Raw genomic sequence first — 24,272 nt, 5'->3', positions numbered from 1 at the left:
CTTACGGTGTATATATTGTTACCTGGTAGCAGGTTGATTCAACCTTCAAGACTGGTGCGGTTTGGGGCAAGTCAGAAGGGAAACACCCCGCCTGTTGGTTCCAGGGGTCGTTGGTTCAGTGCCGGGCTTAGTATTGAGCCTTGCAGCTCTGCGGCCCATTCCTCGGGGGCTCCCCTCACTCGGCGGCCCGGCCTGCCCCCCACGCCTGGTCCTAGCCAGTAGCCAGTACCCTGACCAGCCTGCCCAGGGCATGTGTGAGCAACGCGGGCTCTTGCCAAGCAACTAAGAAGCCGTCCCAGTCTTACGAGCATGCAACACGGCTAGCGCGCAAGTCATCCCCAGGCCAACCACTGCCCGCGGCATTGTTGTACAACACCCCAGTGAACCAAGCCTTCGTGCCGACTGTCGAGACCCACCACCCTCAGTACCGGTAAACCCCCACCCTCTAGCACCCCTTCAGCGCCCCTCCACCGCCCAGCCCCCGGCCCCTCAATCCCCCAGCTTCACGGCCAACATGGCCCCCGCCACGCCCGCGGCCTCCAGCGTCTGGTCCTGGTCCGTGAGCGCTGCGCCGCCCGGCGTGGCATGAGAGATCGTCACACTGCGACATCGGGGCCGGTAGCATCAGAGGAGTGGGCCAGTCAGGGGCCGCCACATGGCACGACATGGCTCAGACGCAACCCGAACCGACAGACACACGACACGACACACGCCCCGCCCCGCGCTCACCTCCTCCCCGCCGCCGCCTCCGGCACCTTGGCCAGCGCCAGGTCGTACAGGCAGCGCACGTGCTCCGACTTGCGGAAGCGCCGCATCAGGCGCCCGCCGTCCGGAAGCCGCAGCGCCACTCGCAGCGCCGCGGGGTCGCCCTCCGCCGGCTCCTCAGGCACCCGCGCCAGCGCCTCCGCAGCCACCTGTTCGAGTGGCGCCAGGTTTGCAAAGGTCAGCAAGTATGCGAGCACGGCTGTGGGTCCTCGCTTGCTCCAGGTGCCGTCCTTGCCACCCGCACCCACCCCGCTGCTCCCTCCCACCTTGCCAGGCTACCCGGCTTTATTCCGCCGCTGGCCCTTCACCCCACCTCCCTCACCCCACCTCCCTCACCCCACCTCTTCTGGCGACTTCCGGCTGATCGCCGCCTCCGCCGCGGCCTCCGCCTCCGCCTCCGCCCGCTCCTTGGCTTGGATCTGCGCCCAGATGGCCGCCTCGTCCAGGTCGTCGTCATCGCTGCCGTCGCTGGGGCCGGCAGCGGCGCTGTCACCGCCCATGTCGGTGCCGGAGGGACCCGCGCCGTCGCCGCCTAGTTGGGTTGGAAGTGGGTTGGAGTTGGTGCTACTGAGGATACAGGCTTGGAGCACTGGAGCCGCCAGCAAGGGCAGCTGGGCTGCCAGGGGCTGCTGCTGACGGGTGTTTGCGCCGGGAAGCGCCGGCGGACATCACCGTACCCCTCGCCGCTCCCGGCGGCTTGCACTTGAGTGACGCTGGACGTGCTTGCAGCGCTAGCTCCTCCGCAACTCCTCTGCCGTATTATGCCCGCGACCGCTAGCCCTCTCACAGCCTTCGGCTGATGCGCCTCCCTCCGCGCCCATGCCCGCACAAGCAGCACTGCAACCCCTGGGGTGCCCGGGTGCCGCACGGTGCCGCTGTGCAGCACCATTACCCCCGCCCCTGCCCCCACTCACCTCGCTCCATAGACATGGCAATGGCCATTGCGAGCTCCTCATCCTCAGTCAGCGCCTTGCGGCTGCCGCCGCCCCCGCCACCCGCCGCCGCCCCGCCGGCTGCTGCTGCTGCTGCTGCCGCCACCGCCGTGCTGCTGGCCACCTTGCGCTTCATGTTGATCTGGGCGATGCCGGCTGCGCCTGTTCCAGCCGCAAGCGCACGGTGCGGTGTGATGCGCTGCCCATACCAGCTGCGGCCGCACTGGGTCCTTACGCCAACGCCCTCTTCCAAGGAAGGCCCACAGCCCCGCATCACACTCCGTCCCCGCCTGCGTCCAGCACATTCCCTCCCCACCAGCCCACCAATCCCGACGAGTCGCCGCCAAGCCCTTCAAACCCATACCCCGTCCCCCAGCCCGCGGCCCCGCACGCCCTTCCGCATATCCCAGCAGCCTGCAGCGGCGCCCACCACCCTTTGGGCCTGGCCCTCGCAACCCCCACACGCCCGCAACCCCACACACGCCCGCACCTGCGTCCAGCGGGCCGTGGTCCATGAACGGCACCAGCTCCTCCATCAGCTTCTCCGCGTCTATGAAGCCGAGCCGGTGCCACAGCTGCGCGCCCGTCACCGGATCCACCACGAAGGTGGCGGGGCACACCGGGCCGCCCGGCGGCGCCAGCGCGTCCAGCCGGTAGGCCTTGACCAGCGCCCGCCCGTCCGTGGTGCTCTCCAGAGTCTGCGGGCGCCGGGCAGGGCGCGTGCGCGCGTGAGTGCGTGGGAGCGTGTGGATGTGAGAGCTTGTGGAAGCGGGCGGTCTGGGTGTGGGCGTGGGAACGCAGATGGGTTGGGGTTGGCCAGCTGGCTACATCTAGCAAGTGCTGTCCATACCATGCGTGTCTTGCGCCTCGCACTCGTGCATGGTTCGTGTTGCCCAATGCGCAAGGCCCCTTGCAGCCCACACGGCCCTAAACCCCAGCCCCATCCCATCTCCATCGCCATCCCCATCGCCATGCACTCTCTTTTTATTCTCTCTCAAGCGCCTCCCGTCCTCCCGCTGCCCCCACCTGGAAGAACACAAAGGTGCCCTTCAGGATCTCCTTGAGCGCCTCGTGGCTCCAGGTGTCGCGGTTGAGCCGGTGGCTGGCGAACTCCGTGTTGCTCTGCACGTTCACCAGCAGCCAGCGCCCGTCCGCCGCCGCCTGCGCCCGCGCCATCTCCGCCGAGCCCGCATACACCAGGTCCTCAGGCAGCTTGAACAGACCAGACAGACCGGCCGGAGCAGCTGAAGGGGCGGCGCCTGCGGCGCCAGGGACGGCTGACCCGCCCGCCGCCGCTGCCGCGGCGGCAGCGGCGGACTCGGCCCGGAAATCGCGGAAGACGTCGATGGGCGCGTGTGCGGGGCGGCCGGCCAGGCCCTGCTGGCGCGCCTGTAGCGCTGCGGCCATGGCGCGTGGGTCGTAGCGGTTGTCGTCGCCGTATAGCCGCTCCACCTTGGTAGGCAGCGGTGCACGGACCTCGTCCTCGTACATGCCGCCGGCGCCCCCGGCGCCTCCGGCGCCGGCGCCCCCGACACCCCCCCTACTGGCCCCAGCGCCAGCGCCAGCGCCTCCGCCCCCGCCGAAGTTGCCGTCCGCGGCGAAGAAGAGGTTCACCGCCTCCTCCAAGCTGAAGTTGGCGGCCTCAAGGCACTGAATCGCCACGCCCTCATCCGCGCCAGTGATCGCCAGGAAGTTGGCGATGAGGTCGCCGTCGTCGGCCATTTTGCAGACTCAGGGCCGCTGCTGCACCAAACGCGGGTGGGGGATGTCGCGTCCGGGCCTTCTCACAGGTCCCAAGCGCCGTCCAAGGAAGATGAAGGAAAGGTACCTCACAGGTTCTTATAGTTGGCTTCAGGCAGGTCTCAAGGTAACACGGATACGGGATAGTGAGCTGCCGGGAATTCACGAAGTCTTTTGGACCTAGTGCCTCTATGAGCCTGCTATGCCTGGACCATACAAATGCACTTATGCTCAATGCTCCCAAGCGATCAAACCTGCGTGAAAGGCCGGTTCCAGAAACTGCCAATTGCGTACATCACAGTCGCGGGCAGCGCAATACTGTTTTTGCACACAACTGACCTATGACATCGTGTTTGCTGACGTCTTTGCGTCCTGGGCTCCCTCTTGCAACTAGCAGCTGTCGATTGAATTGGAAATACGAAGCCTGGCAAGCAGAGCCAAATTAGATGTGCCCGGCTTGATGACTAGCCATCAGCATTTAGCTTGCAAAGGGAATAGTCAAACTCGGGCGTTGGGCCTCTGCGACTGCTCGCAATGGCTACTGCTGTGGCGGAGCTCCCTGACCTATGTCGCGTGTGCATTCTGGCGGACTGCCGCACAAAGGCGACGTTCAGCGACAACACCATCCTGTCGCTCAACAGCACGGGCAGCTCCTTCCTCGTGACCACGCCCGACGGCCGCTCCACCCGCCAGCTGAGCGAGTACGCCCTTGCGCGGCACAGCCCGCTCCTTGCGGCGGTGCTGGAGTTCCGGAATATGCACGTGGAGCTGCCCTGCTTCTGCAAGCCTCTTGCGCGCGTGCTGCGCTCCAGCTTCGCGCTTGGCTACCTGGTCCAGGACGCTACCTGGCCCAGCCCATCGGTCGCGCTCTCAGCCGGCCTGGCGCAGCTGCAGCCTGACGGCAAGGTGGCCGTCAGCAGCGAGGACGGCGTGGCCCAAGTGGTGCTGCACAGCCACCGGCGGCGATTCGCAGTGTGCTACCCGCTGCTGGTGGCGGAGCGCCCGCAGGAGGCCAAGTACGAGTACGTGTGGCAGACGCAGGTGTTCAGCGTTGCCAGCCATCCGCCCCGTTGGCAGCCGGCGGTGCGGGCGGTGCTGCAGGCTGCCGCAGAGCTGGACGCAGCTGCGGTGGGCTCGGGTGCGGAGTTCGGGGCGGGCAGGCAGCCGGGTGCGGCGGCGGATCAGGAGCGGGCGACGGCAGCGGCGCCAGGGGCGGAGCGGACTGCTGGTGCAGACGCGGCGGTGGCAACGCCGCTGTTGGACCCAGATGGCGGCGCCGCAAAGGCCAATGCTGCGGCTCCACTCGCGTCGCTGCGTTTTGGCCTAAGCACCAGCCCGGGCGGCGCGGAGGAGGCGCCTGAGCCCACCTCTCGACGGCGAACAGTACTGCCGTCCGCACTGCACTGCACGCGCGCCGGCCTGGCAGAGGCTCTGGGCAGTGACGGCTGGTGGGGCGAGCCGTCGCTGTCGCTGCTGCCGCCAGAGGTGGTGGTGGCGTTTGAGTGGACGCCGCACGCCACGTACCAGTTCCTGGAAGCCGTGGGCGAGGTGGAGGTGTGGGTGCACGCCGACGAGTCCTGCCTCGCCACAACGCGCGCCGGGCGCTTCATTGCGCACTACCGCAGCGGCGGCGGAGCGAACGATTGCGGAGGCGGAGTGGGCTCGGAGCAGCTGTACGCTGCAAACTGTGTGCCCGACGCAGTGTGGAGCCGTGACCAGACGTACCGCTACCCGCTGGGCACGCTGGCGGCGCATGCGATGAAGCTCAGGTGCGTGCGGCTGCATCGCGCAGGGAAATGCTGCTCGGTGTTGTGAGCAGCCTTGTGCTAGCTGTGCCTTGTCCTGCGCCAGCATGTGGTCACATGGCATTGCGCACAAATTTGGTGCGCTCACAGCTTTGCCACTGCTAAATCCGTCCCATGCAGGTCACATAACACTAACGTCGCGGCGTCCATAGCGGCGCGGCTGCCGTCGCCCGTGGCCGCCGCGCTTCCACCGCTGGGCGGCGCCACGGGCGGCGCCGGAGCACGCTCCCGCAGCCGCCTGCCTGGCGCCGGCGTCCTGGCAAACCCTCTCGACTCCCTGCCGGCCTCCAGCGAGGAGCTCTTCGCCGCCGCCTCCGACGCGGTGCTGGAGGACAGCTGCGTACCCGGCACCGGCCGCTTCACCGCCTCCGAGGACGGCCGTGTGCGCGCCATCTTCGATGACCGCACGCTGCTGACGCTGAGCTCGGGCCACAGCCACTGCAAGCTGGTGCTGCCGGACGGGCAGCAGGTGGTGGTGGGCGTGGCCAACCCGGTGGGCGTGGAGGGCTACGTGGAAGCGGCGCTGGACTTTGCGCGCTGGGCGTTCAAGTCGCCGGCGGAGCGCGCGCAGGAGCTGCGCTCACAGGCGCGGGTGAGGGCAGCGCTGCTCAACTCGCAGCGGATGGCACAGCTGTGTGAGTTCAGCGCCACGGGTGCACTGCCGCCGGAGGCGGCTGCTATGGCCGCGGCCGCGGCAGGCGCGGGGCCAGGCACGAGGAGTGCGGCCGGCGAAGGCAGCATGGCAGGACGATGTTGGGATGACGGCGGCGCGCTGGTGCCGTCGCGAGGGGCAGAGGCGGGGCTGGTGCCGCTGGCGCTGCCAGCGCCTGGGGGGCTGGGCGGCGCCGCGGGCATGATGGTGGGAATCGGCGACAGTGGGGACTCGCTGCGGGGGGAAGCGTCGTTTACCGGTGACGGTGTGGTGCTGATGGATGCGGTGTACGCGGCCAGGAGCTCGGAGGAGGCGGCGGGGGGCGCGGCTTGCAAGGCAATGGTGGCAGGTGGCGCTCTGTCCAACCCGCCGTTTCCCTTGGTTGGCAGCGACCGGCAAGCCATGATAGAGGCCCTGCTAAGTGCTAACGCACGACTGCTGGAGAGGCTGTAGGCTGTCGTAGGCTGCGCTGGTGGGGCTGTACATTCATGATGTGCAAATGCATTGGTGACCTGAATACTGTACTTTGTGTGACCTCCTGCCTGCTCGTCATTCGTGTGATCTACCGCATGCTCGTGCTTCCCTGGAATGGAAGGTGCTCCTGATGTAACCCACTTGAGCGATTTGATTCATCCACTGTAATGCCTTCGCCTGTTAACCATGCATGTCGCCCCGGCACCATCCAGACCCAGAAGAAACAGAGCCAACGGGACGCTCGTAGATTAGCTTCGCTCTCCTACAGAGCCATCCATCCCTGCCCGCCCCTGAATAGCAGGGCGGGCCAGGGTCACTCCGGGCCTCCTATGGCCCACTCCTCCGCCCGCCGCAACGGGACATCATGTCTACTGACCTATCGCGCCTGTGCCCTGGCCTGTCGACGCACTGTGACAGGCCCGATGCCTCGCAAACACCCACACGAGCACCGCACATCGCGCGTTTGCTTCCTATATTTATCTTCGTGCGCAGCACAATCAATAGCTTGTTGGCACCCAGCCGACTGTGGCCCATGGGACGTTGCAACTGCCCGCCCAGGGGCCGCGGCGCCATCCCAAAACTTGAACCAACCGCTGCAACAGCGCCACCACGTGCACCTACCTAAAGAGTCATTGCCCCATGTCAATCGTTAGTGTCCGGTCCATAGTCTCCAGCACGCCTACGTCCTCCCTAAATGAAGTTTGCTTGCCCGTGGCATCATGCGCAAATGGCGCTCTCTGCTACCTCCTGCATCACACCACCTGCGCTCATGTCCTAACACGCATTTGCAAGAGTGAGGCTCCCGCAGTGCACGGCACTCCAGCATTCCCCAGGCAAGCTGCTTCCTCGCCGCAACGCTTAGTCCAGCAGCTGTGGGTTGAGGAGGTGAAGCAGGGATGCGTAGGGCACGAGAGCACGAGTCAGGAGTTGGGGAGATAACGAGGGAAGAAAGCCGTCGTCGACATACGCATTGCATGCATGCGGGCGTTCAACAGAAGCTACTACGCGGAATTATCCGAAAGAATGATGCTCGACGCTGACAGCTGCACAGAGCTGGACCTTCATGCATCGCCATGGGCACGCCCGCAGCCGTTTACCCGGCAGCCCAACGCCGCACACCAGACCCCTCACCTCATCGTCGTCGTCCGCGGGCAGTGGCTGCTGCGCCGCCTGCTCCAGCTCTGCCTCGTTGCGCTGCTGCTCCGCCAGGTCGATCTGCACCTCGGGAGGGGGCAGAGCCACCTCCTCCACGAAGCTGAGGTGGGGGTCGCCGGTCAGCTTGCGGGCCAGGTATAGGAACGGCTTCTCGTAGTTGTAGTTCGACTTGGCCGAGATCTCATAGTACTGCAGGTTCTTCTTGCGGTGGAAAGTGACCTGCTTGGGCTTGACCTGGCGGTTCTTCACGTCCACCTGCGAGCCATTTTGCCGCCAATCCGGCGGCCGAGAGACTCAGCGACTAGATCGGGCCCGAGTCTGAGGCGAGAGCACGCACCTTGTTGCCGCACAGCACGATGGGAATGTTCTCGCAAACGCGGCAAAGGTCGCGGTGCCAAGTGGGCACGTTCTTGTAGGTAAGGCGCGAAGTGACGTCGAACATGATAATTGCGCACTGGCCGTGGATGTAGTAGCCGTCACGCAGGCCACCGAACTTCTCCTGACCAGCAGTGTCCCAGCAGTAGAAGCGAATCTTGCCGCGGTTGGTGGTGAAGTCCAGGGGGCGGACCTCCACGCCGATCGTGGGCTCATACTTCTTCTCGAACTCGCCAGTGATGTGGCGCTTAACGAAGGTGGTCTTGCCAGTGCCACCATCGCCCACAAGCACTAGCTTGAAGGCAGGCACGCCCTCAGGGGTCGTCTGGCCGGGCAACGCCATTTCAGAAGATGCGCTTCAAAGTGGCGGTGTGTGGTCTAAAAGGCGGCGACGCGTCACAGCGGCCTATTAGTCGCTTGGTCTAAATGTATATTTCAAGGGTGGGAGCAGGGCTTTCAACGAGGCGCGCCGACTAGGGCGGGAGCCGCAATGAGGCTTCGTTTGAATTCCTGGCGCCGCCCTCCACCGCGCATGCAGCACAATACAAATATAAAGCACTCACGGGAGCGCTTCTGCTGCGCTTGCCTGCTTTGGCGGCCGCGGCTGTCGCTTGAAGTTGGCACTCGGCAAATGTGCTTTGTTGCTCAGGTGCCCTGGCGGGCCGCAGGCTTCATAGAAGCTCCTTGAGGGGTCAAAAGAAGTAGCGCGCGTATCGTCAGGAGTCGCGCTGTGCGGGCGCCTCGGGGCCGCGCCCTGTTCCCGAGCCGAGCGTGCGGCAGCGCCCCCCTACGTCCAGCAAGGGAGCCTAGCCAGCTACATGCCTGTGTCACGAAGACATTGAGACGTGTGCATCTGCCGGGTACCTTAGCCCTAGGTGTTGATTATGGACGTGGAACAGGGATCCCTGCCTTGGCGGCGAGGCGAGGCGGGCCCGTGATGCCGTTTGTGTGACCGTGGGGAAGGGCAGGGAGGGGGACACTTGGGGGGACACGGGCAGACCAACGGTTGAGGGAGGCGGAGCCGCGGAGCCATAAACGGCCGCAAGCGTGCGGGGTTGGCATGGTGCTGGCGAGGCTCTGCTGGGCAAGGCCGGTTAGGCGGGCCGCTGGCGGGCGTGTGGCCAAGGCACCGAGGCTGGCCGGACGAGTCCCGGTCCGTGCCTGCCAGGTCTTTTTGTTAGGCCCCATCAGGCCCCATGGCCCGGCGGGCACCAACAACGAACCACGCTCACGTAGCAAGAACACGACACATGGAGCCCAACTTTGCTTCATTCCTTACTCCGACGTCGCACTATACACCTCAATCTATGGCCGGCTTAGGCGTAGGAGTGTGTGATGGGACAGTGGCAAGGCAAGCTGATAAAGTCCCGTAGGGTGCAGCTGATTCCCAGAACCCAATAAATGGCATACAATTGGCAGCGGCTTAGGCGTAGGAATCTTCACACCGCCGGAGCCCACTAGGCCACTAATCATCACTCCACCAGCCAATGCGACTGCCATGAAGAGAAGAAGCTTGCTCTGCCATGTGGCGTCACGCCTACATTGCATGGATTAGTTCAGCCCCCAACGGATAGTCCGGGCTCCTCTGCCCCTCGACCTGGCACTTGATTGCGGCGTGCACAGTCCCGCAAATAACATCAGGATCACGGTGGGCCCGTAAGGAATGGCCAGCTGCAAGCCATTGCATCCTAGCTGCTTGCCTGGTCCTGCCTGGTCTCTTGCCCGCCTATCATGCCAGTTGCCGCTGCTGCTCCGTACCGTGCGTTCGACTTCCATGTCCCAGCTTCCCAAACTACAGCTGCCCCTTTTGCATTCTAGCTATCACACGTGACGGCAGCCTCAATAAGAAGCCCGCCGCGCCCTGGGGTCAAAGCCGCCGCTGCAGCCTGTACATTTAGCACATCGGCAGAGACGGCAATAAGCAGAAGCCTGCATTAAAAACTCCTAGGCCGCTGCAATGTGAGCGTACGCCAGGGGCCCCCACCTCGGAAATGCTGCCCACGCCTAGAACACCATCGGGCCTTTGCAAGCGGCACGCGGGTTACGGCATGTCGGAACAGCTGCTTACGGCTCAAGGGAGTCGCGGCTGCTACCGTGCATTTGAGACGGCATGCTGCAACAAACATGCGCGAATCCATTTCCCCTAGCATATGCAGGCGCCCCCAAACACTCACATGGCACCTCATCTGCGCCTGGCTCGCCTGCGGAGGTCCTCCGCGCCTCGCGCGGCAACCTCATGCCCCCGGCAGCATCTGTGGCATGACAGGACGTGGTGGGGGTGATTCTCAAGTTACTGTTACAGTTACAGTGGCATGATAGATATGGGCGGTAGTCGTGTGAGGTATACGTAAGCAGCCGGACCTAATCATGCACTTGGTGCAACAGCAGCAAACAATACCTAGCCAGCGGAACATGTAGCCACCAGCATTGTACCGCACTCACCATGGCAGCTCAGCCACCAACGCCTGAAGGGCTGCACTCTCGTCCGCCAGGCCAGCGTCCTGAGCCGCCGCCGCCACCGCCGCCACGTGCTCCACGTCCAGCCCACCCACCTGACGGGCCCGCCCGCTACCTGGATCTTGGATGCCAGCCTTGTGCAGGGTCAGTAGCACGTCTGTGGCCGCGCGTAGCAGCCGGACCAATGCTTCGTCCGCAGAATTCACAGGCGCTGTAGCAGCTTCGCCGCCGGCTGTTGCATTTGGCGGGGCTGTGGCAGCAGCGGCGCCAGGTGGAGCAGCCTCAGCAGTTACAGGCGCTGTGGAAGGCGGCCTGGGCTGTGGCCGCGGCCTGCCTGCCACGTCTTTCACGCCCGCCACCAGCACCGCCACCGCTTGACTATCCACCGGCGCGGCGGCGCCCGCGATGCTAAACTTCGCACGCCGGGACGCAGCGGCGCCGGCGGCTGGGACCGGCATGCGCAGGGCCGTCGCCTCATCACGTAACGCCTGTGACCGCAGCGCAGCACAATGCCATTGAGGGCTGTGTCAAACCTAGGCTGCTACGCTCTGCAGGTAGTCAACTGCTCCCCGTATCCAAGGTCAATATCCACCCCTGCCCGCCCACACGTGCTCACCTGTGCCCCAGCCGTGGCCAGCTGCCAGCTCAGCTGGCGGTCCACCACACCCAGCTTCTGACACGCGCCCGCCACTGCCGCCAGCTGCACACCGCTGTACGGCTGCCCACTGCCGGGCCCGCCGCTGCCCACTGCCGTTCCCTGCGCGGCCCCTTGCGTGTCCTGCTGCTGCAAGCTGCTGTCCAGGTGGGTGCGCAGAGCCCGTACCAGCGAGCGGCTGGGGGGCCGGCTGCAGCGCGCCAGGGCCCACATGAGTGTGGCCACCTCCTGAGGATATACCGGTAATAGGCTTTAACAGGAAGCCGTCGGATAGCCATGCGAGGGCACCCTAAACTATCGATCGAGGAAACACGCAAGTGACGGCGTGCTATCCGGACCCGGTCTTCTGGAGTGCAGTGGCCCCAACGCGCCCAATACCAGCCCGCGGCCGCGTCTGACAGGGCGTGCACCACAGGCCACGCTCAAGGCTCCGGCAGCCGCTGACGTGGGTCTCACCTGAGGTGATGCAGCGTGCAGGTTTGCAACCGCCGCCCGCTCCACCTGCTCCACAAGCCATGACGCCGCAGAGCCCTCATCACCCCGCGAGCTGCCGCTGCTGCTGTCGTCACCGCTGGACGCAACGCCCGCTCGCACTCGCGCCGCCAGTAGCGATGCCAGGTGTGTGAAGCCCGCCTGCGGCCCACAGGCCCGTGCCGTCGCATCCAGCGTCGCCCAGGTGCGCTCGTCGCCCACCCGCAGGCGCGACAGGTGGGTTGCAATGGCAGCCACGTGCGCCGCCTCCTCCTGCGCGCGGCAGCCATACGTGTGCCTCACGCCAGTGGACGCATGCGGCACCTGGCCTTGCGCCGACACGCACGAGGAAGGGGATGCCGTCGCGCCGACACGCGGGAAGCGGCACTTCTTCGGCAAAGCAGCGTGCGCACCTGCATGTCACCACGCGCCTCTGACTTGAGCCGTAGCTGCAGCGGCAGCAGCAGCTCTGTGGGCGTATAGCGCGCCCGCACACAGCCCGCCAGCACCGCTGCCAGCTGCTCCAGGCTATACTCCTCCAGCCGCCTGCGTATGGCAGACCAGCAACGGCGCAGAGGACGCCACGGCGTGTTACCAAACGTCACCTTGCAACCACCATGCCTGTCAAGGCGACCCGGAACCAGATTTTTATGCGAATGTTGAGGCCCAGATGGCTCGCCCGCCCGCCCGCCCTCCCGCTGGGCGCCTGTCCGCCCCGCAACCCGCTCCTCACATGGCGCACTGCGCGGCTAGTTGGCCCATCAGGTCGTGCAGTCGTGCGCGGTCGGCCTGGCTGAGCGGCCAGGGCACAGTGTGCGGCGCCTGAGTGGCTGCTTGCACCAGCAGGGCCGGCGACAGGGCCTGTGGGCGGGTGTGATGCCGGGTGTGAGGGTGTGTGAAACAGACCGGACGCTCGCACTAGGCATGCCGTCTGCGCGTGTGCTACTCGTGCCCTTACTTGAGCATGTCGGAGGACGATGTCTCCCAGTTCCTGCAGCGTATAGCACTGCCGTATCCGCTGTATGGCTGCGGCCTGGCTCCGTGCCGCACGCTCGGCCCGAACGCGCTGCCTTTCAACGCCCGGGGGCGGCGGTGTGACAAGGCCAGGTTGGGGGCCCCGAGGCGCGCGCGTGTGCGCCCACCGCGCCACCCCTGGCACCGGCGAAGTCGCGTTGGTGTCTAAGAGACTCCACAGTGAAGCTAAATATCGACTCGCCAAGCCAGCGACAAGACCGGCCGACGAGCAAGCCCGCGGCGAGTGCGCATCGGCGACAGTTTGGTGGGCTCTTGCTCCTAGCGGCTCTAGCACAATCGATACATGTTTTGCTAGGTCATAATGATGACGTGGCCCACATATTATGCTGCCAGTCAACTGATGTGATGGAATAAGGCGACGAGCCGAAGCAGTGCACGCCCACTCAGCGAGAAATAGCATCGCTGGAACTTAAGCAATTTGACGCATGGATTTTCATGTAGATAAAATGTAAAGCTGGGGTAGGTTCATGCGGCGTGGAAAGCAAGCGTGCGAACAGATTGTGTATTGCGGCACGCAACGTGTCCAGCCCCGCGTGGATGTGTGATGGGACAGGGTTCAAGGCAGGTTGGCGAGGGCGAGGCCCCGCCCGCGTGGATTGCAGTCTGTTTGGCCTAAGCTTTCACGGCATCTTTCAAGGAGAGGACTCCGCGGGTCTACCAGCAACCCGACGTGCACGGTACCTCCGCACTCTGGCCAGCATGTTACAGGCTGACAAATCAAGCTGTGCATGACTCCCAGTCCCCATCGGCACTACGGTTGTCCCAGAACCTTTTGGGCGAGGAACCAATCGCAAGACTTCCAAGTCCATTACAGCACCATTGTTCCGGTGGGCAGCAGCCAAGTGTTCAGACTCATGCACGGGTGTCCGCACACGCTTGCGCATGTCACGTCACTAGCTAGACCCTTCTGTCCACTTGTAAGCTAGCAGCCACTGCTGTTTGTTCAGGCAGCAAGTATGTGTTCAGACTCATGCACGGGTGCCCGTCCACGCTAACGATGCAACGTCATTAGCTAGATCCTTCGATCCACAACCTAGCAACCGCTGTTCATCTTGACGGGCAAACAGCAAAGCACTACACTTGCTGCTACCCTGATGCCATGCCAGGAGTCTAGTACTCCTCACCCTCGCCCTCGCCAGCGCCCTCGGCGGACTCGGCGCCGACCTCCTCGAAGTCCTTCTCCAGGGCAGCCAGGTCCTCGCGGGCCTCGGAGAACTCACCCTCCTCCATACCCTCACCGACGTACCAGTGCACGAAGGCACGCTTGGCGTACATCAGGTCGAACTTGTGGTCCAGGCGGCTGAAGATCTCGCCGATAGCAGTGCTGTTGGAGATCATGCACACGGCGCGCTGCACCTTGGCCAGGTCACCGCCGGGCACGACGGTGGGGGGCTGGTAGTTGATACCGCACTTGAAGCCGGTGGGGCACCAGTCGACGAACTGGATGGTGCGCTTGGTCTTGATGGTGGCCACGGACGCGTTAACGTCCTTGGGCACGACGTCACCGCGGTACATCAGGCAGCAGGCCATGTACTTGCCGTGGCGGGGGTCGCACTTGACCATCATCGAGGCGGGCTCGAAGGCGGCGTTGGTGATCTCGGCCACCGACAGCTGCTCGTGGTACGCCTTCTCGGCCGAGATGATGGGCGCGTACGAGCTGAGCATGAAGTGGATGCGGGGGTAGGGCACCAGGTTGGTCTGGAACTCAGTGATATCCACGTTCAGGGCACCGTCAAAGCGAAGCGAGGCGGTCAGCGACGAGATGACCTGGGCGATCAGGCGGTTCAGGTTGGTGTAGGTGGGGCGCTCAATGTCCAGGGAGCGGCGGCAAATGTCGTAGATGGCCTCGTTGTCGAGCATCACGGCGACATCGGTGTGCTCCAGCAGGGAGTGGGTGGACAGCACCGAGTTGTAGGGCTCGACGACGGCGGTCGACACCTGGGGCGAGGGGTAGACGGTGAAGCCCAGCTTGGACTTCTTGCCGTAGTCGACCGACAGGCGCTCCAGTAGCAGAGAGCCCAGGCCGGAACCGGTGCCACCGCCGACGGCGTTGAAGACCAGGAAGCCCTGCAGACCGGTGCAGTTGTCGGCCAGCTTGCGGATGCGGTCCAGGGCCAGGTCGACAATCTCCTTGCCGATGGTGTAGTGGCCGCGGGCGAAGTTGTTGGCGGCATCCTCCTTGCCGGAGATCAGCTGCTCTGTGGGCGGGAAGGGGGTAAAGGCAATGTTAAGAGCGAGACGAGGAAACGCAGTCAAGGGTACGAAAACTGGGCTGTAAGATATGCACGCCCATGGGCATTTGGCTGTCGAGCGCCTAAGCATGCACATTTAACAATGGGCCAGCTGCTCAACAGAAGCTCGACGTCGCGTGACATGTGGAATTGGCGTCACTCACCGGGGTGGAACAGCTGGCGGTAGGTGCCGGTGCGGACCTCATCCACCACGGTGGGCTCCAGGTCCAGGAAGATGCAGCGGGGCACGTGCTTGCCGGCACCGGTCTCCGAGAAGAAGGTGTTGAAGGCATCGTCGCCACCGCCAATGGTCTTGTCGGAGGGCATCTGGCCATCGGGCTGGATGCCGTGCTCCAGGCAGTAGAGCTCCCAGCAGGCATTGCCCACCTGTCCGGGCAAGGGAGGAAGCGGGAGCGAGCAATGTCAGCGCCAAGATCCTCGAAGTTTGAACGCGGGGGGGTGTAGCTCGCCGCGACTTGGCACAAGCGCTTGAAAGAAGCAACTCATGGCCACAGCAAGCAGCAAAGTAGCAAGGCTAATCGGACACAGCTGGAGGCCGCGGGGGGGAGGCAAGGCGATTCAAACTCGGCAACGACGTCCCAGCGCGCTCTCGCTCTGTCAACTGACCTGGATACCGGCCTGGCCGATGTGGATGGAGATGACCTCACGCATGGTTGCGAAGGGAGGAGACGGAGAAAATCAGGGGAAGGAGAAGGGAGCTTTTCCTACGCTGGGTTCGCGAGGGGTAATGACCCGCGTCCCAACTGGGATGATAATGTAAGGTTAAGGGGAGTAAAAGCAGAGCTGTGAATGCCTGGCAAATCGGGCGCCGTTGCTTATAAGCACTCCCCCGCCCCGGAATGGGGCTGTACGATGCCGACTTCGAGCCTTCGAGCGCGCTTGCAGGCGTGATGCATTCCGTGCTGACGTAATTGGCCTGCTTATTGCTGGGCTGGTGGGCTGCTGGGCGCGGCAGGGTTTGGCGGTGTGGACTGGCGCTCGTTTGGACCAGCAAATGTGCAAATGAGCTTGAGCCGACCCGTTAAGCAGGACGCAGGTCACTCGAGGTTGTTAGCTCATCTGTATGAGATCTTAGCTGCGTGAAGTCTATGATAATCGCGCGCTTGGCAGTGGAAGGGTTTGCACTCGCTGCAGCCCAACCCTTCCTCTTCCCCTGACTCCCAGACACTGCATTGGAAAGATGGCCTTGCAAGCTACCACCTTCTTCATGCACTGTCTGGGAGTTAGGCCACATCTGTCGGGCAAATGCACTTGGCAGTCGCTCGGGTCGGGTCAGTGGCTTTTCCACATTACCTACTTGCAGTCTGCCAGACAATTCTCACGAGCAGTAATGACTAGCCAGTAGGCTGCCCGAGAAGCTCGTTCACACACCTCCACTCAAGTTTCGACTACGCCTGCCCAGAAAGTGCTATACATGCGATTATAGACGCGCTTGGGTTAAGCATGCATTGCTATTGACTTAACGGGAGCGCAGCTCACCGACGGGGGAATACGTGGAGAGCTCCCGCAACATCAGAAACAAGTTGTGACTTCGGTCAACTCCGCCCCCGCGTCGCTGCAGCAAGCAGGCACCTAGAAGAATGTACCCTCCACCTGGCCAGCAGCATCCTCAGTACGGCGGGGCCCCCCCGCCAGCTTACCCAGCGGTGCCAGGTGGCCCTGGTCCTGGCGCTCCCCCGCCTCCACCACCCCCGCCTCCAGCCCCGGCCGGCACCCCACCGCCGGCTGGCGCGGGTAGCAGTGCCCCGCCAGCCGGCGCGCCAGACAGCGCCAGCCCACCGCCCCGGACTGGGTTCATGCGGTTCTTCTCAAAGAACAAGCCAGGTCTGCGGGCGCTAAAAAGGAGACACTAGGCGTTCCTCGGGACTGAGCACCGTGCTGCCACTGCCACACCTACGTATGCATGTAAAGCATGGCTTTTGCCTACGCACTGATGTGACAATTGGATGCCGGGCAGGGCTCTGACTAAGCCACGCTTCTGCGGAACGCTTGCCGCCGTCTGCAGAGCAAGGCTCTCCGGGGCAGAATGCAGCACCCAGCACGGACCCCGACCAGCAAGGGCAGCAGCAGCCGGGACGCACCCTGTCGCCGGGGCGGCTTTTCGGCTTGTTCGGGCGCGGGAAGGACACGGCTGCTGCAGCCCAGGGTGCCCAAGACCCCTCGCTGCCGGCCGCAGCCAACGCGGCGGCCCTGCAGCAACAGCAGCTGCAGGCTGGAGGTGAGGTGCAGCGGTTGGCGGGCGTGGCACTCGTTGCACATTGCGGGGCAGCATACAATGCCATGCGCAATGGCAGCTGTTGATGCGTACGGAAGGGCAGGCAGCCAGGCATCCAGGCGCATCCACGGGGACGTGTCGCGGCGCCTTCCGGGACGAGGCCATTTCCGTGCCTCACCGGGGAAGTGGGAACCTGTTGTGCCCCCGCAGTGACGGTGGTGCCGCCCCCAACGGGCCTGTGTTCGCGGGCTCCGCCACCGCATGAGGAGGTGGCCGCCCTGCAGACGTCGCCGCTGTCGCCCTCCAAGTTCGGCCTGCTCAACCGGCCGCCGACAGAACAGAGCCCTGGCGGGGCAACCGGGGTGAGCATTCGGCACGCTACATGTGCATATGGAAGCCTGGGCCTTGGCTGCCGTGCTGCGGCTATATGATGCAGCCAGTGCAATAGGCAGTGCTTTCTATACACGGGTGTCCGAAATGTGCCCCCCGGTCTGATTTGCAGGCCGCCGCCGGCCATAACGGCCCCGCGGTAGACCCCAACTTCTCCGGGCCGGCGCCGCTGGACGACACGTACGGCCCCTACGTGCGCTTCCAGGGCTACACGCCCTCCAGCCACCTGTACGAGCTGTCGGTGATGGTCATCATCCACCAGAACAAGAGCCCCATGCCGCCGTGCCTGCGATACCGGTGAGTCGAGGCCACGCTCGGTTCGCATGCGGGAACCTTGTGGGCGAGACCTCCCCCAGACCCATGCCCCCGCCTTCGGGCAACATGCCCTCGACGCGCCACGCTGCTCGCACCTTCTCTTCGCACCATCACTCAACTACCGTACGCATGCCTGGAACACCCAATCCCTCTGCCTGCCCCCTCTAATATGCACAGCGAAAAGCAGCAGCACGGCAGTGACGTGGTGCTGCGCAACCCGGTGCGGCTGTGGTCCTACGCCGGCTACAACTTCTGGCGCTGGGACCTGGCGCTGCAGCTGGGCGGCGCGCCCGCCACCCTCGAGTACTGCGTGGTGTGCTCCACCGACCACTTCTTCACCACCCACAAGAAGTACAACATCCAGCTGCCCTCTGCCAACCAGAAGTGGCACTGGGGCTTCCACTCCTGCAACGGCTTCCACGACCCCGCCGACGAGCTGGCGCATGGCGGCATCCAGCCGCTGTGGCGGGACGTGATGCACGTGCACCAGCGCGACCCCATCCACGTGAGCGCATGGGGTAAAGGTTGATATTGTTGCTATTCATCTGGGTTGTGCTTGTCGTGGCGAGTTTAATACCGGTGTTGCTTGACGCCCCTTGGCCGCCCCAGGTCATGTTTGGAGGCGGCGACCAGCTGTACTGCGACGGTAAGGCCACGTGGCGTGAGGTGGCGTTGTGCGTAAGACGTGGAAGCTGGCTTGCGCTTGTGTAGGGTAAACAGCCGGCGGGACGCAGACTGTCCCTTCCCATGTATGAGCACTGCATGTGTTTTGTGTAACGCCTGATCTGCGCAGACGTGTGGAAGTTACCGAGCCTGGTCACGGTAAGAAATGGTCTGGGCATGCAGCTACCTGGGGGCAGCTATGCCGGTACGGTACTTACCGCTGCGACCTGCTCCGTCTTCTTCCCGCGCATTTATTGGGTGCCGCCGTGTAGTCCCCACACTCCATCCCGGCGCCTCCCATCCTCCGCAGTGGACCATGATGAGCGACCGGCCCAGCCGCAACAGCCACCCGTTCAGCCAGGCCATGGTCAATGAGACGTTTGACTTTTACTTCCGCAACTACACGCACCACTTCGCCAAGGAGGTGTTTGCGGAAGCGCTCGCCTGCATCCCGCAGGTGAGGGGGGAGGCCGCACACGCATGCCGGCGTACCGGTACCTGGCGGAGGTGTGGAGGGCTTAAGAACAGTGAGCTTTTGTGCGGGTCCAGGTTGCGAGCCCAACAATGCCACCCGCCCTCTGCTCCACACCACAACCCTTGTTACAGTGCATGATGTGGGACGACCACGACATCTTCGACGGCTGGGGCTCCTACCCGCCCGAGCTGCAGAACTGCCCCGTCTTCAGCGGCATCTTCTTCGTGGCGCGCAAGTTCTACCTGCTGTTCCAGTGCCACGCCGCGGAGGACAACCACCGCCAGCTCAACAAGGTGCGTTCGGGCAGTGGTGGATGTGGGGGCGTGGGGACGCGTGCGGCTGCAGCAGCTTCCGTCAGCGCCCGACATCCTGGTGCTCCTGACACGCCGGGAGTGGTATGACACGGCCGGGCAGTAATCCTGGCCGTGTGCGTCCTTGCCGGCATATCCTCACTCACTCGCGCTGCTCTGTGTGTCGTCCGCCAGGGCTGGGGCCTGACGGGTCTGTCCTGGACGCGCATGGTGGGCTCCACCACGGCGGTGATCGGGCTGGACAGCCGCGGCGAGCGCACCCGCGAGCAGATCATCCGGCCCGCCTCCTGGGCCGCCTTCCAAGACCAGGTGCGTGCATGGGGATGCGGGAGATGCCGGGGCCACACTGTGCGGCGCGGTCGGGCGCGGCAGGTGCAGCGCAAGCATGATGGGTCAGCGCGCTAACAGGTAGTTCGTGGGCTGCTGTGCCACTGGCTCTGAGGTCTGGTTGTGTCCGGTGCTTGCGCTGCTTCCGCAGTGCGCCAAGCTGCCGGCGGGGGTGCGGCACGTGGTGGTGGTGGCCACGGTGCCCACCATCTACCCCTCCGTGCCGGGAGTGGAGGACGCCATGAGTAAGTATTGTTCAGGGATAACAGCGGCGAAGTGGGATCGGCATCATGCTAGGTCGGAAGGAAAGGGGGGGTGCTGTGGTGTTTGTTAGGGCCCTGCCTTTTGCGCGCTTGACACCTACCGCACTGTCACGAGGCTCGCGACCCGGCCTTGTTGGTGTGCTCCGCTGCAGTGGCGCTGGCGGGCACGGGCGTGATGGCCAACGCGCTGACGGCGTTCCTGCAGAAGACCGGCCTGTCAGAGCACCTGTTCAACGCGTTCGGTGAGAGGGCCGCACACAGCAGCACGCACGGTCGCTAGCAGCAGCCGGTTTTGACACCTCTTGACGGCACGGCTGCCACCTGCGTGCCTTACCTCGCACGGCACGGGGCCACACGCCTACGCACCACGTCACAAGCGTAGCTGCTCGCTGTGTGATGGTGCCGATGCTCATGCCGGCTGCGTGCACCCGCCAGGCGAGCCCGAGCTGCTGGACGACCTGCTGGACCACTGGTCGGCGGACGTGCACGAGGTGGAGAAGTTCTGCCTGGTGCGCATGATGCAGGACCTGGCGCTGGTGAGTGGCGGGGGGCGGGGGACTGCACTGGCCGTCCTCGGGATGCAGCCCGTGGTGAAGACGTGGGAGCAACGGCTTGGGTTTGTTTCGGCTTGCAGGCGCCATCGTCCACTGATTGGTATGCCTCGCGCCACTTGGGTTGGGTCGCAGGCGCGCGGCTTCCGCTTCACCATCTTGTCCGGCGACGTGCACTGTGCGGGGCTGGGCATGTACCAGACCTACCCCAAACAGAACCTCAAGACCGACTTCAGGTGCGCCGGGAAAGGGCGCGCTTCGGTATCGGTATGCCCTGAGGTCGACATCGTTCGACCCGCAAGGGCATGGTCGCAAGGTTACAACAAAACTTGCGCCGGTGGTAACACGCATGCTGACCGGCCCTGTCTCCATGCCCAAACTTTCGACCGTGTTTTTCCTGTATGTCCACGCCATTGCCCCGCGCTACCTCCGCTCACCACCTCGTCCGTCCTCCCATCGCCCCTCCGCCCCCGGGGTACAGGTACATGCAGCAGATCATCAGCTCCGCCATCGGCAACATCCCCCCGCCCGAGGCCGTGCTCAAGGCCCTGTCCGCTAGCAACAAGCCGCGGATGCTGGACAACGTGAGCCGGTGATGGAAGGGATGGGGCGACAGCTGTGGCGAGGAGGAGGCGCGCAAGCCGGCTGGTTAGGCAAGCGGCTAGCGCAACCCCATGAGTTGTGCCACACGCTGTAGTCTCCAGTCGTACAGTGTTTCCTGTTGCCCCATGTTCGCGGCTTGGACGCAGAACACCCGCGAGAAGATGCGCGGCATCTTTGAGGACGGCATGTTGCTCAAGGGCCAACGTAACTGGTACGTGTGTGGCCGCGGGGTACAGTGCGTAATAGAACGCGGGAAACGGGTGTAGTGAAAGCAAGCCGGCGCATGCGTGTCTCATGCCTTTCTCGCAAGCCGCAGAATGTTTACCGCGCTGTCTAATGCCGCACCTGTGCCGCTCAGGGCCGACGTGCACGAGCGGCCGCTGCTCACTGGCCCCGCGGCGGCGGCGGCCACACTGGCGGGCGGTGTGTCGGGCGGCGCCGCGGACGGCTCGTTGCACTTTCAGCTGCGCGTGGAGCACCCCGTGTACCGCGAGGTGAGGCAGCGGGGGCCGGACTAAGGTTTTGCCGGCCTTGGAATTGCGCAGTTGCTGGGGGTAACGCATCTTTGAAGAGGTTCGTCTTGGTTTGGTTTGGGAGCTCCTGCTGTTTTGTTGGAAGTAGTGCAGTTCGGGGCTACTGCAAGCACGCCGTCACACCCATTCCATTCTTTGCGCTTGGCCTGCCCTGCCAGGTGCGGCCCAGCACGTACGACATCTGGGTGCCGGTGCTGGAGCTGCAGCCAGGCACATTCAGCCCCGCGCCGCTGCCGGTGGCGCCGCCGCTGCCGCAGCCGCTCATGATCCAGTTCCAGGCAGAGCTGGTGGCCGCAGGCGTGGGCATGGACGCGGCCATGCCGGTGACGATCGCCGCCGGGGGCGCCACGCCGCAACTTCACACCGGTCACCCCGGCGCGGCGCATGACGCTACGGCGGCGGCGGCGCAGCACGCCGCGCAGCAGGTGGCGGCGTCCAACCAGGCGCTGCAGCAGCAACAGCAGCTGCAGCAGCAGCAGGCGCAGGCGGCCGCGGCGACGGAGCAAATGCGACTCATGTCACTGGCTGGCGCAGGGGCGGCGGCAGGGGCGGCGGGGCAGCTGCAGCACTCGCCTCCGACTCAGCCACAGGACGCATACGGGCTCGCCAGCGACATCAACCAGCACGCTGGGCAGCAACAGGCGGCAGGAGGCTACCCGTACGGACAGCCGCCGCCGGCGGCTGGCGCGGCACCTCAGCAGCCAGCCTACCCCTCACAGGGCGGCGCCCCATCCGCTCAGACTGGCTATCCACCCGCCCAGCCCGGCTACCCGCCGGCGCAGCCTCCCTACCCGCCAGCTCCGCAAGCAGCGGCTGGGGGATATCCGCCGCAGCCCGCGGCCGCTTCACCATACGCGCCGATGGCTTCCAATTACCCACCGGCGGCTGGTAGCTACCCGCCCCCTGCCGGGTCGTACCCGCCACCTGCGGGTCCCAGTTCAGGCGGCTATCCACCGCCGCCGGCAGGCGCGCCGTCGCCGTACGCACCGCCGGCAGGCGCGCCGTCGCCGTACGCACCGCCGGCAGGTGCGCCGTCACCGTACGCGCCACCGGCAGGGGCGCCGCCGCCCTACGCACCACCGGCAGGCGCGCCGTCGCCGTACGCACCACCTGCAGGCGCGCCGTCACCGTACGCGCCACCGGCAGGGGCGCCGCCGCCCTACGCCCCGCCGGCTGCTGGTGGGTACCCGCCGCCGCCGCCGGCAGGCGCATATCCGCCGCCGGCAGGCTACTGACCGCTTTGAGCAAATCGCTCACCTGGATGCTGTCAGAATCCTGCATGTGCATCATCGGGCGTGTAGTCCTGCATGTGGAGCAGATTAGTGTTGCTCAGATTGGTATTGCTCGTACTTGTGTTGCTCTGTGCAGCAGGGCGGCGGGGGAGGTGGAGGAGGCGCATGTAGGCAAGATAGGCAGCGTTGTACCCCCCCTCTGGATATAAGTGGCGGCCAATAGCCCACGGGCGAAGGCCGCCATGTTGCTGGATGGTGGCTGCTCCGTGCGTGTGGGGCGCGGCACCTGGACGAGGGGGCGCGGGTTGTAAATACCAGCCCAGACTAAACCAAACCAAGCTAAAGTAGCGGAGCACAGGCAGAGGCGTTAGTTGTAAGCGAGAATACTAATGAAGTAGAAGATGAAAAGGCCTGAACCAATGTGCACTCGAACCGTACCTGTTCATGCATTGATAGCGCATCCAGCATGTGAGTAACACAATTTGCATGGTACCACTTCATGCCCGCGCTGGGCCGCCACTGTCCACACCAGGTATGAAGAGGCAGCCTCATAAATCGATACGCCATATCAGTGAACTATGGGGGCATGAAGCACCGTAGTTGCAAGGGCAGTTGAAGGGGCGTGCGCTTACCGCTGACACGCCAAGCGTTACCGGTGATGCGGGTCACAACTGCGGTCATGGAACCCGAGCCTGTGGGGTTTACGCAGAACTGAACGGCTGCATGGCCGGTGTTGGTTGCGGGGGCTGGGTTGATGCTGTCTCATTACGGCATGGACGCCGTACGGTATAAGCTGGTTGTGGGCGGAACACGGAAGTTCTACGACACACAAGTATATAGCCCCGCGGACGGCGCCCTGGAGCATCTAGATGTGTCTTTTACCGACTATCCTACTACACTGGTAGAGGTCAACGCGCTGGTGGGATTGCGCGCGGGGCGTCGTGCCGGATACCCGCTCATTATTGCGGCCCACACCACCATCAATGGATCCAGCTCTTGATGCCATATGAGCTGGAAGGGCCCCAGAGTCACACCGTGTCCCCGGGTCGTGTCCGTGTCGTTCCTGCAGGTGCTGCAAGTATGCAAGGATCTGTCGTTTCGGACAGCCGGACTTTGGGACTCCCAGTCCTAGCCACCAGCTTGACGCCGCCCCCAGCTCCTCGCCCTTGAGCCACGGCTGCCTCCTGCTGTCCCAGTAAACCTGTAAACGCCAGGTCGCAGCTGTCCCTAAGTAATGGCGCACACTCATGTCGACTTGCGGACGCCCTGAACGCACGAAGCGTGCTGCCCAGGGTGCTACCATGTTGCGGGTTGCACCCAGCGCGGCCGCACTAGGGCTGGCGTCAACGGCTCACAATATCGAGAGCGGCCTTGTCCTCGTGTATTGTACGTCCGGTGTGCGATTGGACAGGGTAAGGGGTTGGCGTAGTCCCGTTGTGTGCAGCGTACTGGTATGCCCAGACCCAAGCACTCGACTTAGCGTCCAGGTAAGATTGCGTGGCTGGTAGTTACGCCGACTACCCGGCCTGGTGTGCCAGCTTCGACACTGCACTTGCGCCGCTGCGGGCCTGTCGTGCTGGCCCTAACCTGCTTTTGCAAGTCATTTATTTGTACGCCCCGACGCAC

At 64.4% G+C, this 24,272-nt stretch overlaps 5 protein-coding genes across 5 annotated transcripts; 2 read left to right on the top strand and 3 right to left on the bottom strand.

Moving 5' to 3' along the window:
• Positions 1 to 5: 5 nt before the first annotated feature.
• On the bottom strand, positions 6 to 3,687 carry CHLRE_03g191150v5 (uncharacterized protein). Its single transcript, XM_001691827.2, has 6 exons — positions 2,724 to 3,687; positions 2,188 to 2,395; positions 1,680 to 1,859; positions 1,107 to 1,297; positions 730 to 914; positions 6 to 601 (listed from the first exon to the last, which is right to left on the bottom strand). The coding sequence occupies exons 1-6, from the start codon at positions 3,417 to 3,419 to the stop codon at positions 490 to 492; spliced, it is 1,572 nt and encodes a 523-aa protein (XP_001691879.1). The 5' UTR covers positions 3,420 to 3,687; the 3' UTR covers positions 6 to 489.
• A 110-nt stretch (positions 3,688 to 3,797) lies between these two features.
• CHLRE_03g191100v5 (uncharacterized protein) lies at positions 3,798 to 6,516 on the top strand. The gene is made up of 2 exons (XM_001691995.2): positions 3,798 to 5,206; positions 5,363 to 6,516. Exons 1-2 carry the CDS (start codon positions 3,972 to 3,974, stop codon positions 6,345 to 6,347), a joined length of 2,220 nt encoding a protein of 739 aa, XP_001692047.1. The 5' UTR covers positions 3,798 to 3,971; the 3' UTR covers positions 6,348 to 6,516.
• A 19-nt stretch (positions 6,517 to 6,535) lies between these two features.
• Positions 6,536 to 8,587, bottom strand: CHLRE_03g191050v5 (uncharacterized protein). The gene is made up of 3 exons (XM_001691826.2): positions 7,861 to 8,587; positions 7,500 to 7,778; positions 6,536 to 7,238 (listed from the first exon to the last, which is right to left on the bottom strand). Exons 1-3 carry the CDS (start codon positions 8,239 to 8,241, stop codon positions 7,227 to 7,229), a joined length of 672 nt encoding a protein of 223 aa, XP_001691878.1. The 5' UTR covers positions 8,242 to 8,587; the 3' UTR covers positions 6,536 to 7,226.
• Positions 8,588 to 13,206: 4,619 nt separating this feature from the next.
• CHLRE_03g190950v5 (uncharacterized protein) lies at positions 13,207 to 15,544 on the bottom strand. The gene is made up of 3 exons (XM_001691824.2): positions 15,375 to 15,544; positions 14,912 to 15,134; positions 13,207 to 14,714 (listed from the first exon to the last, which is right to left on the bottom strand). Exons 1-3 carry the CDS (start codon positions 15,417 to 15,419, stop codon positions 13,627 to 13,629), a joined length of 1,356 nt encoding a protein of 451 aa, XP_001691876.1. The 5' UTR covers positions 15,420 to 15,544; the 3' UTR covers positions 13,207 to 13,626.
• A 243-nt stretch (positions 15,545 to 15,787) lies between these two features.
• On the top strand, positions 15,788 to 23,865 carry CHLRE_03g190900v5 (uncharacterized protein). Its single transcript, XM_043061179.1, has 18 exons — positions 15,788 to 16,592; positions 16,774 to 16,986; positions 17,194 to 17,345; positions 17,486 to 17,670; positions 17,866 to 18,193; positions 18,298 to 18,334; positions 18,482 to 18,510; positions 18,662 to 18,808; positions 18,958 to 19,119; positions 19,312 to 19,446; positions 19,616 to 19,709; positions 19,880 to 19,969; positions 20,163 to 20,263; positions 20,414 to 20,514; positions 20,760 to 20,862; positions 21,028 to 21,092; positions 21,240 to 21,375; positions 21,573 to 23,865. The coding sequence occupies exons 1-18, from the start codon at positions 16,349 to 16,351 to the stop codon at positions 22,647 to 22,649; spliced, it is 3,399 nt and encodes a 1,132-aa protein (XP_042926308.1). The 5' UTR covers positions 15,788 to 16,348; the 3' UTR covers positions 22,650 to 23,865.
• Positions 23,866 to 24,272: the final 407 nt, after the last annotated feature.

This window comes from Chlamydomonas reinhardtii, chromosome 3 (assembly GCF_000002595.2).
Source record: "Chlamydomonas reinhardtii strain CC-503 cw92 mt+ chromosome 3, whole genome shotgun sequence".
Taxonomy (NCBI): Eukaryota; Viridiplantae; Chlorophyta; class Chlorophyceae; order Chlamydomonadales; family Chlamydomonadaceae; genus Chlamydomonas; species Chlamydomonas reinhardtii.
Note: the sequence above shows the minus strand (reverse complement) of the source record. Positions and strands in the feature narration are given on the sequence as shown.